General features: G+C 39.2%; 1 protein-coding gene and 2 pseudogenes across 1 annotated transcript; 2 read left to right on the forward strand and 1 right to left on the reverse strand.

The window, feature by feature from the left end:
• The first annotated feature begins 548 nt into the window (after positions 1-548).
• Positions 549-4,419, forward strand: LOC121790867 (annotated as a pseudogene).
• Positions 4,420-7,168: 2,749 nt separating this feature from the next.
• Positions 7,169-8,859, reverse strand: LOC121790868 (clathrin light chain 2-like). Its single transcript, XM_042188971.1, has 3 exons — positions 8,525-8,859; positions 7,829-7,982; positions 7,169-7,646 (listed from the first exon to the last, which is right to left on the reverse strand). Exons 1-3 carry the CDS (start codon positions 8,785-8,787, stop codon positions 7,380-7,382), a joined length of 684 nt encoding a protein of 227 aa, XP_042044905.1. The 5' UTR covers positions 8,788-8,859; the 3' UTR covers positions 7,169-7,379.
• A 1,019-nt stretch (positions 8,860-9,878) lies between these two features.
• LOC121790869 lies at positions 9,879-10,393 on the forward strand (annotated as a pseudogene).
• Positions 10,394-13,295: the final 2,902 nt, after the last annotated feature.

The raw sequence follows: 13,295 nt of genomic DNA on the forward strand, positions 1-13,295 counted from the left end.
ACCCACCGTTTGGTTGCAGGATGTTGTAGAGCAAAACCGAAGCTTAATTCATGAGTTTTCTGTGTTTTTTACTCAAACATTCCGGTGATCCGAGATCTGTCTTCGCTTAATCACTGCTGCTGTCGACGTTATATGCTGGGAGATCCGCAGCCTAAGCTGCTCGCGGTACTCTCTCTCTACATTCAAGACGGTTGCTGACATTATTGCACGGCAGTGTTTTGTGTGTGTGCGTTTTCTCTATCTAGGTTTTAGCGGTGTGTATAAATGCGGAAATTTCGGTTTTTTGTGTGAAATTTTGGAATGTGGACTGATTTTGAGCTGCTTTTTGGTGTAAATTGTTGCTCCAGGTGGTCGAGGCTGGCTCGTCGATCTTCGTCGGCTTTTTTACTGAGGATTACGCGTTTCCTGAGCTAGAGAGAAGCTAGGGTTTTCGAATTCGGGGGTTATGGAATCTGAATGGAGGATTAGGGTTTAAATTAAGCGTTATCGTGGTGTATTTAATTAATTTTTGGGGATGAATCGGAGTTTTAGGGCTCCTGAGAGGGGCAGATGGGGAGTCTGAGATTGAGGGATAATAAAGATGAGGAGTTGGCGTTGTTTCGGGAAATGCGGAGGCGCGACAAGGAAAGGAACGATCTTCTCCTTCTTCAGAACTCCGACGAGTTCGATGCTCCACTTGGTAATTTGAATTTGAATTTTCGATTTTACTTTTATTTTTTTCTTTTTCTTCGATGAAGAAGGCTAGGTGTTTCATGATTAGTTTGGCAATTGATTGTTTACTCAATCAATTTGGCAGATTTTAATTTTTGAATGTTTTGTTTGCCTGAATATTGTGTTTGGTAGATTCATGTACTGATCTGATTCTTATTTTTAATTATACTTTTCTTCCAGTTTTCAGTATAGGATTATAATTTAAGGAAAAAAGAAGTATTATTGTTATCTCACGTATCCGTGTTTGCAGGACAAAGGAGTGGTAGTTCTCCAATATTTAACATAACTTCCGGTACCACTGCGCCTCCAGTCCGGAAGAACGTTGCTGACGAGTTTCTCAATTCGGAGAATGATAAAAATGATTATGATTGGTAATTGCAGCTTACTTCTTATATGTTATTGTGCTTTGTATTTCTTTTGATATCCTATGGTGTGCTGAGTCCCTATGAAGGTGAAGTCTTGAATTATTATGTGAAAGGGCTTCAAAACTTGATGTGAACTCTTAGTAGTTGGAGCTCAAGGAATGGCACTGTGTACATTATTGTAATGAAAACTAAGTATTCCTAATGTCTTCTAAATCCTCTTATTATGCATTATCGTAATTAGCATGCTAATTTAACAAATATGTTCTTGACTTCACAGGCTCCACTGTATATGCAGTCAAGATTTTGTCTGGTGTGGTATTTATCAAGGATCAACCTTTCCACACACATTGGGATATCATAAGACTATAATTTATACATTCCATTTCTTCATGGAGTATATTTTTATGGAATACATAATGTTTAATACTCTCACTACCCTAGCAGCTTTTGCTAGTAATTGTATATTCTTGCTTTGAATGCATTCATTCATGTCCTGCCTGAATTCATAAATCTATCTGTACATGATTAGCTCTTTTTTCCCACTAGTAAGTATTAACTAAATAATGTTATGTTAGAAGTTGACCACTGTAAATTTGGATAACCATTCTTTCATTTTGCTCCAGTGGTAGATATTTCTCTGGAGGGGTTACAGACTAGAGTCTGACTAGCCTGACAATGGCTACTACAGAATCAAGTTCAGCCTTGATTTTCTTTAGCCCATATGTTTTGATTATATTGTGGTTTCTGGTGTGTTTTTTCACAAAGAAGAATGTGTTACTTCTTAAACATCTTTGCATCTAGAGATGATTTAGCATCTTTGGGAATAAATTGCATTTTAAATCAATCTGGATCTTTAAGTGTGATTTCTCAAAGTTATATTCACTGCTGCTGGTGTTTAATTGGATTTCTATTTCGATGATTGTTCAAAACTTTTGTATGGAGTACCCTTCATTGTTTTTTCTATTAAGATGCATAATCATGTATTTTTTCAGGCTTTTAACACCTCCTGGCACACCACTTTTTTCTTCACTAGAAATGGAAGGACAAAAAACCGTCATGAGCCAGCTAGGCACTCCAAAAGCTCGTCCTACTGCTCTTAAGTCTAGAGTAAGTAATCCTACTTTCTTTTATTCTGTGCTGTAATACTAATAACTGAAAACTGTTAAGTGGCTACACCTTGTTTGGGCCGATATATGACTAGGGGTGATCAGTTGGGTTTCGGATTGGGTTTTTGCCCGATACTATCTGAAAATCCAAAAATTTTCTGATCTGAATTGTCTGAAAATCCCAAATCTGAACTAAGGTATCCAATCTGATCCTAAAAACCCTAATATCCAATACCAAAAATCTTAAAATGTGAAAATCCAATACCAAATTCCGAAAATCTAATACTCTCAAACACTGTTAGATTTGTTCCACACAAAGGTTTTATATTTGTTAAGTTTACCATTAGAATTGGTAAAACTTCGTTTCGATCATAATATTCACGTAGCAAATGTTAAGATGCCCTTGCTTAATGATGTGATCTGTATTTTTATATTTCTAATTTCTAATGTGTGATATCTGCTGGAGCAGTTGAGTGGAAATATAAATAGCTTATATTTTCAACGTTTATTTCAATGCAAACCTCTTGTTCTTGTTTTGTTCTGTGTGCGGTAGAAGCACAATCATTATCTGCCATATACATATTATACGAACATTTTTAAAATTAATTTAACTCTTATTCCAACTTATTTCTGTGACTGAAGCTTGCCAATGCCCAATCGGAGCACGCTGCTAGGAGCAATTTGTCATCCAGACAGCAAGTCTCATCTCCTGGGCTAAATACTTCAACTGCAGGACTTCGCCGGCCAACTTCTTCCGGTGGTCCTGGGTCAAGACCTGGAACACCAACGGGTCGCCCAACTGTGAGCTCAATATCCAGATCCACCTTGACCTCAACATCAAATAGGGCTGCATTGAATGCGTCAGTTAGAATAACCTCCAACCCTACGTCTAAAATGTCAACCACAACATCAAAACCTTCAAGATCTTCTACACCCACTTCTCGCCCCACGTTGTCTTCAGCAAAGCCCACAGGTCCTCCAAGATCTTCCACCCCGACAGGCAGGTCTACTATAAGATCCTCAACACGACAAGCAGCGTGTCTCTACCAGCATCTAGGTCGACATCCAGAGCCTCAACTCCTACTCGGAGACCAACAGCATCCTCTGCTACAAAAACGCCTGCTGTTTCATCAAAGTCTCCAACGACCTCTTCAGTTGCCAAGCCAGTTTCTACTGCCTCGAAGAATCCCATGCAAGCACGGTCCAATTCTCCTACAGTGAGACCTAGACCATGGAAGCCTTCAGAGATGCCTGGATTTTCTCTCGATGTTCCACCAAATCTGAGAACGTCTCTGTCCGACAGGCCACCTTCAGCCACTAGAGGTAGACCTGGTGCACCAAGTTCCCGGTCATCATCTATTGAACCACCTTCAAATGGAAGGATTAGAAGACAATCTTGTTCTCCTGCAAGAGGCCGACCTCCTAATGGTATGAGCCGTAACAGCGGAAGCTCTGTGCCTGTTCCCGCTGCAAGTCGGTTGCATGCTAAGGCTAATGACAACGTGAGCCCTGCTCTAGTCGGAACTAAAATGGTTGAAAGGGTTATAAATATGAGGAAACTAGCTCCCCCCAAGCAAGACGATAAACACTCTCCCCACAGCAGCTTATCCGGAAAATCCTTATCACCAGACAGTGCTGGGTTCGGAAGAACACTTTCAAAGAAATCCTTAGATATGGCCATGCGACATATGGTAATATAATTATTCATTATCACCACACGCACATAATTTTTGTCGACTTGATACACAAGTGTTGTCCTTTACAGGATATAAGACGGACTATTCCAGGCAATCTGCGGCCTCTTATGACCAACATCCCTGCATCCTCGCTGTACAGTGTGAGATCGGGACCTAACAGAAGGACAACCAGCATCTCAGATTCTCCGCTTGCAACAAGCAGTAACTGCAGTTCTGAATTGAGTGTCAACAACGGCCTATGCATGGATGGGGGCGAAGCAGATGAGGATGTGAGCAGTGACAAGTGCCTCCGTTCTCCACGAAGCTTACGGGGCAGGTGATGATGGTACGTATTTTCTGTTGTCGACACCGCTTTCAACTGAACCACTACTGGCAAGCAAGAGTAACAACTGAAACATAATGAGTAGTATGCCATTCAACTATCCTGTATTAATCTGTATCAGCTGTCTTCCAGTTTGTTGTTTGCCGGCTAATCGAATGTAACACCTATTATTGAATCTCTAATTTGTTCAAAGCTAATTTGAAAAAAATTCTGTCAAACATTTTGATGCATGTTAACTGCAGAATTTCATTGTTTGTGGGGTTGAATTGACATTTGTAGATAGTTGGGGGGCTTATGAAATCTCAACTGCACAAAATTGTCTATTGTATAGTGCATAAGAGCACCGCAACGCGTGCCGCCGGCGTTCCGCGTGCCGTTCCGCCGGAACGGTTTCGCCGCGGAACGCGTTGCGGCGCTGCATTCCGCTCCCGTCCCGTTCCCATTCCGTGCCGGGTGCCGACGGCACGTAACGCGGCACGGAACAAGCCGCGTGGCCGATCCCCGTGCGTGCGTGCTTCCACTCGCCGGCCCGCGAGTGGGACACGTCAGCAATGACGCAATAATATTTTTTTTTTATAAAAATCGAATTTTTAAAATTTTTTTTTTAAACGGTAACATTACCGTTTTTTTAACTTTTTCTTAATTTTTTTAATTTTTATTTTTATTTTCTTATTCTATAAATACACCTAATTCATTCATTTTATACACAACTACACATCTATTCTTCCTACATCAACATCAATTTCTCTCCAATTTTCATATTCTATCTCTTCAAAAAATGTCCGGCGACGGCAATTACGGTGGTGGCGGCGCCGGAGGGTGGGATCTCAACGCGTTCGGCGATTGGGAGACCATGTACAACACACTTGGTGGTTCTGGGTCATCGACGCCGGGCACGCAGGGGTCGGCGACGCCGGGTGGGTACCAACCACCCACTTTCGATGTGGATGCCTACGCTCGAGGCTCCGGCTCGCGGCTTTCCCAGGGTTTGTCCCAGATTCGGGAGGATATCCCCGTTGAACCCACCCAGGGAGGAAGCCGAGGCGGTGGAAGCTACAGGGCTGCGTCTGAGGCACCGAGGAAGATGAGGAGGAGGAGCCGGAGGATCTGGGCCGGCATCCCTACACCAACGAAGAAACAAAGGCGGTGTACACCGCCTGGCTCACCGTCTCATATGATCCCATCGTCGGCAACCAACAAGCCGCCAAGTGCTTCTGGGAAAAGGTCCGTGATGTCTACCACGAGACTAAGCCGAAAGGGGCCCGGAAGCGCAAATATACAATGCTTCGTGCTCACTTTGGCCGAGTCGATTTACAGGTCAAAAAATTCTGCGGGATCTACTCCACCGAAGCGGCGCACTACCAAAGCGGAGCTTCGGGCGCCGACATACTGAGGGCGGCTATGCGCGCCTTCCACCAGGACACCGGTGTACAGTTCAAATATGTTGATATTTGGCAGCTCGTCAAGGACGAGGAAAGGTGGGCCGGTGGTGTCCGCTCCAGCTCGGGATCAACCTCAAAGCGGACGAAGCACACGACGAGCGGCCAGTACTCGTCTGGTGACACCGATGCGCCCAGTGATCGTGGCACGCAGGAGGTTGGGGTTACGGCCGCCGAGTACGAGGGATCTAGCCGTGGACGAAGGCGGCGAAAGCGGCTAGAGCGAGGAAGGGCCGAGGAGAATCAAGCCAGTCGGCCTCGGGATCGGGCTCACAAGGAGGCTCGAACACACTTATGGTGGCGTACATAACCGCCACAATGGCGGACACTTCCCGCTTCTCGTACGCCCAATACACGGCCTGGTGGAACGGAATTGTGCATATGGCAGGACTACTTGGTCTTCCCCCTCCCCCTAAACCTCGACCGCCTCCGGAGGATGATTCGCCGGCGGAGTAGTTTTTTTATTTTCCCACGTTTAAGTTGTAATTTTTTTTAATATTGTGTGTTTTTTAATGAAGTATGTTTGTTTTTTAATAAAGTATGTTTATTTTTTAATAAAGTATGTTTGTTTTTTAATAAAGTGTGTTTATTTAATTTAGTTGGAAATAAAAATAAAAATTGAAATAGAATGAATAGTAATTTAAGGAACGGTTAAGGAACGGTTAAGGAACGGAGGGTTGCAGGTTCCGTTCCTTAGTTAAGGAATGGAGTAAAAAAGTACAGTGGGGCCCTCAAATAGTGGTTTAAGGAACGGTATAGGAACGGTATAGGAACAGCGTTGTGGATGGCTAAGGAGTGGTAATGCTGAAAACTTCCTTTAAACAGGACCACATTATCTGTACTTTTCCCCTTTTTATACCTTTTATACTAATGCTAAGGGCACTTTCTACATCAAAACTTATATTATTCACGTGTTACATCAGCTTTTGGACTATGCCTCAAACACCCACGTGCCACAAATTAGGTTATGCCACAAAATTTTTAATTACGAATACAATTAAAATAGAAAGAAAAAACAAAGTTACACTTCCGGATTGGCCGAACCCATGGACTAAGCAGAGAAGGTGGTTGATGGGCGGCTCGGCGCCGAGCCACCGATGGTGCGTCATGGCCCGCGTAGTAGTATCATCAATCTCATACCAAAGTCCATCCACATAATCAATTGTGTAAATAGTAGTAGTATATGTCATAAAACCATGCCGGACTGGAAAAGAGACTCTAAGCAATGTCTATAAATACTTAGAGGTGAAGATATTGGTGAAAAGAAATTTGCAAGTAATGATACAAAAATATAAATGCAATATCCAGCTGAAAGAATGAGCCTTAATGATAAATATATAATTTTTGGGATACAACTTACAATGACAGAGCGACTATATATATAGACAAAATAAAAACCCTAATTTTTAATTCCTTTTATAATCTATAATGAAAGAATTATCTAACTTCATGATTCTTTTCCTGTGTTATTCACTTTCAATGTTGAAATATAAATTAGTATACCAATTGTTTGCAGTTCATAATAAAATTTTAAGATTTCAAATTTAGGCGTTTAATTATCTCTTCTTGGTTATTTGTCAATGTAATAAAAAAACAAAAGGTAATCTCCAAAGATGATAAAAAGATACATTCTCATCTACGAATGTAATCTTTAAACCTTGTGATGTGGCGTTCTAGGTTGAGCTTGATCTATTGGCTGTGTCTCTTCACGGGGTGCGTTGGATACGGCTAGGCCCGTGTCACGACGGGCACAGCAGGAGACTGGTTGAGGTGGGAGGGGTGTTTTGCTTCAGCTTCAGCAGTAGCTGCCGCATTCTGGACAAATCAGTCGGTCTCCCTGGCTTAGGCCCTTGCACCACCACGACCGACACCTTCTTCTCGTCCTTCTCTTTCTGGCCTCTTCTCTTCTCTACTGCAGCAACCTCCTTCGGTATCAGCTCTGCTATAGATTTCCAATAATCCTTGTCAGCTTCAGCATGAAATTTCTCCAGATTAGCAACAAATACCTGATCAAACAAGAATCACTCAATTAATCAATTCTTGATCAACAACAACACCAATCAGACATCAACCCTTTCACAATAATCCACATCCACTGTTGTTTGCTTTTCTATAAGATACTAATCGAATTTGCGCTAATACAGACTGGAATAAGGTAAATCGACATGGTTCTTTAGCGTGTGCGTACCTGCTCCTTTTCGCGGTTAGTCAATCTGTTGGTTTCCGAGGTGATTTGCCTCTTTCTGTGAAACTCAACCTTGTAGTCATCAGCTTCAACTATGATTTGGCTCAATAATTCCCTCTCTCTCTTCTCCTTCTCCTCTAATCGAGCCGTGTTTTGCCTGTTAACCACATTAAACATACGAAAACGTGAACTTCGACTGCCTATTTCAACACTTACACACATATCATACAAACCCTTCAAGCTCTAGATTGAATAGCATATAACATAAATTAAAATGTAAACAAATTGGAATATATTAATCCAAAACCCATTCATTATCAAGATTTTATACACTTTAACAGGTTATGTGAATGCCACTACATCCATCCATGATCCATTTAACATTAATCATTAGAATTTATAATAAAACCAACAATTTAAATTTGTCAAATGATATAATCAAGCTGAATTAACAATACATGAGCCTTTTGGTTCCAAGAAACGATCTTTCCCCTAATAATGAAAATTCTGCATCCCAAACAATTGAAAATCCATCTAATTGCAATAACTATAGAAACACAATTGAAAATCCAATCAATTTCTCAATAATTGTAAAAAAACGCAACCACAAAATAAAGAGCACTAAATCCATCTGTAAAACCCTAACACGATCATAAAAATCCCCAATTCGATAACCAGAAATTCAAAGAAAGACTTTACCTTCTCCATTCTCTGAGCGCGTAGCTCGCCTCGTGCTCCATCTCCGCCGGTGGCGGGAGAATCGGACCGTTGTCAATTGTTTCCGACGAGAAATGCGAGGGATCAGTGAATTCTCCGCCGGAGGCGTAGGACGGCGGGGCAAAATCGGCGACGGTCGAATCAAATGTGGAAAACGACTGAGCGACAAAGCCGTCGTCATAGGAGGTGGCTGCCGGGAAAGCACCGCCGAATTGATCGAGCGAGTGAGTGAAGGGAGACGACATCGTTTTGGAGAATTATCGGTTTTGCTGATCTTAATTCTTCACCAATGGGTGGTGAATCATATTCCATTAATATATTGGCTTTTGGTATATGTTGTAATAAATGAATTTAATGGTGTTGTGACTATAATTTCCTGCTATTATTATTGATTAATTTCATTTAGGCCTGAGGATTTGGCAATCAAAATAAGTCATTTTTATTAAATAATTATAATACTAATTATTATGATAGATTCATTACTGATAATATTGGTAATAAAAGTTAATGCATATTGCCAAAAAAAAAATCAAAAGTTAATTATTTTTTGATCAATTTCTCAATTTTAAAAAGTATGTGTATCATAACTTTTACATTTTTCTTAGTTGTCCATTGATAAAATTTAGCTATGTGTACATTTATTCACGTGACGTATACATATCTGAAAATTAAAGATGTGAGTGACTAATTGTATTGAATGGTATCGTTTATATATCTAAACGTTTTCCATATAGAATTGTTCGTTTACCACATCATGTATACTTTTTCCCAAATAATATGAAACTATGAAATAATTGAGAAACATCTCAACCTTGTGATATAATTAATCATCCTTTTAAAGTGAGAGAATTGATTAAAAAAATGACGTAACTTGATAATTTTTCCGACAATTCATCAGGAAAAGGCTACACGCTCTTCAGACTCAATTTCTATATTGGCTTCAGGAAATTTCACTCATTTTATATAATTTAAATCAGTTTTCCTATCGTTCAACATGCACACAACGACTATATTATCACTCTCAACAATTTTTTTAATACTCTACTATTAGACCATTATAATCGTATTCTACACTAAATCGAAAGGTTACTATAAAATTAGGATTTCCTTGAAATAAAAACTTATAAAGATAGATTAACCTAACAATAACAATATATCAATATAATCAAAATTCTAAAACAAAATTCAATTTTTAATATTATTTTATAACAACTTCTAGCAATAATATAACTAACTCACAAACAAGCAAACAGCATCAGCTTGTGCTGTGACAGCTCTCCACTCTCCCCCTTTCCATCGCCTCATCTCCACCACCAAATCCCCCAAATCCGCATCAATGGTGAGCTTGTGGCGAGCGGCGATGGGCGCCACCCAGCCAACGCCGACGACTACGACGGCGTCGAGTTCTGGTCCGCGGCGGAGCGCGCTGGCTGGCTCACCAAGCAGGGCGAGTACATCAAGACCTGGCGCCGCCGCTGGTTCGTGCTCAAGCAAGGAAAACTCTTCTGGTTCAAGGAATCCGACGTCACCCGCGCCTCCCGCCCCCGCGCGTCATCCCCGTCGCCGATTGCCTCACCGTCAAGGGCGCCGAGGACGTGCTCAATCGCCAATTCGCCTTCGAGCTCTCGACTCGGAGCGACACGATGTATTTCATCGCGGATGCGGAGAAGGAGAAGGAGGATTGGATCAATTCGATCGGGCGATCTATTGTTCAGCACTCGAGATCGGTTACCGATGACGAGATCCTTGATTATGATAGCCGGAAATAGTTTAAATTAAGTAGCAGGTACTGTTTGTTGATTCCGCCTTTTTTTCTGAAATTTGTTGGAATTATAGGTGTTTCTCTGTTTATATTGCTGGTTTATGTATGTTCCTCCATTTTCTGGTTTTAAATTGGGGGTTAGGTTTCAAACATTGATGTGTAATTTGATATTGATACTGTATGATTTCCACTTTGAAAATTGGGGGTGAATAATATTAACCTCAAGCTTCAGTTTATGGAAAATTCAAGTTTGGTAAATATTTCCTACTGGTTTGATTCCTTATTTCTGGAATTTGTTGGAATTATAGTTGTTTCTCTGTTATATTGCTGGATTTTGGATTGGGGGTTAGGGTTTCAAACATTGATGTGTGTAATTTGATATTGATACTATGAGATGCAGTATGATTTCCACTTTGAAAAATTGGGGTGAATATCTCCAATTATGGACAGATTTCTGCTGGTTTGATTCCTTGTTTCTCAATAGTGTCGTTCGGTTTGGCGCGACATATTCAGTTGTTTCCCTTTATCGTTCTTCCTGAAATTAGTTTAGTTCAGAATTGAAACTATAGCTGTTTCTCTGATTATGGGTATGTTGCTGGTTAATGTATGCTGATTTTGGATTGGGGGTTAGGATTTCGAACATTGCTGTCTGAAATTCGATTTGGTAGGATAAGTAAGCTGCAGTATGATTTGTGAATAGCTTCACGTTTGGTAAAATCTTGTTTCTCAATGTTGTCGTTCCATTTTGGCGATGTTGTGTTGAGCTCGTGTTATGTTTCTGAGCACCATCTAAACTATCCTCGCGCCCTTCCGATGATTGGGCCAATTATCATACATACCTTATTTCATCGTTTTTCTCAACTACTTACATGGAGAAACTCGGGTTCTTGGCATTGAGCACGTTTTCGTATTCAAAAAGTATTAAGCTTTTATTCCGCCCCCTCTGATTTGATGGGCAATCAACATTCATATGCACAAACACAATAAGTTCTTGATATAATATCTGCATTGCAAAAGCTCCATTGAAGATGCTGGACTAACTGCATTTTGGCATGGTCCAACACAAAAGGATTCAACATTTTTGTCGCATGGAATATTTGTGCCCAATTTGCACGACGTTCCACAAACCAGACAATCTGAAACGAATGAAAAAGGGTCATTTGGTATGTACATTTTTTTCGATAAATCAAAGACTCTGTCTGAAGAATAGTGAGCATGTAATCCAAAAATATCTAGGAAACGTTCACAACCAACAAAAGTCTATTGCCAATACACACACCCTAACATATACCAAAACAAGCAATAGCAAATTTTACAAGTACATATTTAAAAATGGAAATCAAATTTAATACCAGATGCAAGAGCAACGAGGACGACCATAAAGAAAATTGGCTTTAAAAACTTTGCCATTTTGAGGTTTGAATCAAGTTTTGAATGTAGACTGAGTTATGAATATATGACGATATTAATTCGTTATGGATTTGCTTAAATAATACTACTAATTAGGACATACGACATATGAATTAGCTGGATTCCTTTAGCTGTTGATATTACTATTAGGTTTGTGGGAGAGTGGAATTTATGGCTATTATCAATATTTAGGTTTGGGACTGATGATGTAAACACATTATAGTATTGGGATTGATGGATATAAACAACTTTTAAACTTTATGGTTAGTTGATTTTCCTTTCATTAATAAATTCATAGTACCTAGAAGTCTTTTAAATATAATGTAATTTTATAAGCATAGATAACTTACTTATCCGTCTCTGAAAAATTTGTCACATATTTCCATTTTCATCCGTCTCACAAAATTATCACATTTCACTTTTTACTATTTTTATTATTTTTGGTAGTGGACCTCACATTCTACTAACCCATTCTCACTCACATTTTATTACTTATAACTAATATTTAAAAGTAGGATCCACATTGCACTAATTGTCAATCTACTTTCCATTACATTTCTTAAAATTGTGTCTGTCAAAATGTGACAAATTTGGAAGGATTGAGGGAGTACCTATTAATAATTATAATGAAAATAATAACAATGGAGAAATATAATAACTTTAATTATATGATGAAATTTTAAAAAATCAATTTCAAAATATTACTTTCAGTACATCATTCTCATATTTAATTTCATGAACAATATCAATACTATCTTTGCAAAGAAATATAGACTGGCTTTATATATCAAGATAGTTTATTATTCACGTAAATTTAAACAATGAGAATGATACATGGAAACCAATATTTTTAATTTGATTTTAAGAATTTAAACGATACCCAACTTTAACAGCCTGATTTGCAAGTTGTGTAATTAAAAGCTCCGTTCAATTACTTTTAGTTTTAGTAAATTATATCTTACTAGAATTTTAAAAAATATTTGACTCATATTCTGTTATAAAATTAATACTATTTCATATAAAAGCAGACGTTAAATTTAACCAACTTTTTCCACTTATTTTTTTCAAATGCCATGAGTCAAAATAAGACTTTATCTAGATATATAGTTGAATCAATACAGAATTATTAGGACCAATTGAAATTATAAAAGCAGCATATATTTATAAATAATTGTCGTTTTGTAAAACACCAATTGAAATTGTGACTTGAGAGCGAAATGATCAAATTCTCCAACCAAATGAAGCAATTTATATTTGAGTTACACAATGACAAATATGCCGATCCTATTAATCATTTCACAAAGCAATAAGATGGGACTAATTAAGAAAATAAATTATTGGTTAGGCTGTATAATTTGCAAGTAGTTAGTGTTTTGGCTGAGCAAACACAGCTGAACAGAGTCGCTCACTGCATGGAGCCGTTGGAGTGCATAAGCTGATTCAAGAAAGTGTAAACTAGCCATTGTTGGTTATTAACTGACTCAAGGGAGAAGTTAGTTTGTTGTGAATCATTCAACTGCTCGAGGCTACGCGGTATATATAGATTAAAGATGAACAAGAAAGAGATAAGCAACCAAGTGA

The sequence above is a fragment of the Salvia splendens genome, unplaced genomic scaffold, assembly GCF_004379255.2.
Source record: "Salvia splendens isolate huo1 unplaced genomic scaffold, SspV2 ctg642, whole genome shotgun sequence".
Lineage (NCBI taxonomy): Eukaryota > Viridiplantae > Streptophyta > Magnoliopsida > Lamiales > Lamiaceae > Salvia > Salvia splendens.

Coding starts and splice junctions, on each gene's coding strand:
- LOC121790868 (XM_042188971.1), bottom strand. CDS start 8,787: ATGTCGTCTCCCTTCACTCACTCGCTCGATCAATTCGGCGGTGCTTTC. Junction 7,983..8,524: donor GCGCTCAGAGAATGGAGAAG/GTAAAGTCTTTC, acceptor TGTGGTTAACAG/GCAAAACACGGCTCGATTAG. Junction 7,647..7,828: donor CTAACCGCGAAAAGGAGCAG/GTACGCACACGC, acceptor TTGTTTGATCAG/GTATTTGTTGCTAATCTGGA.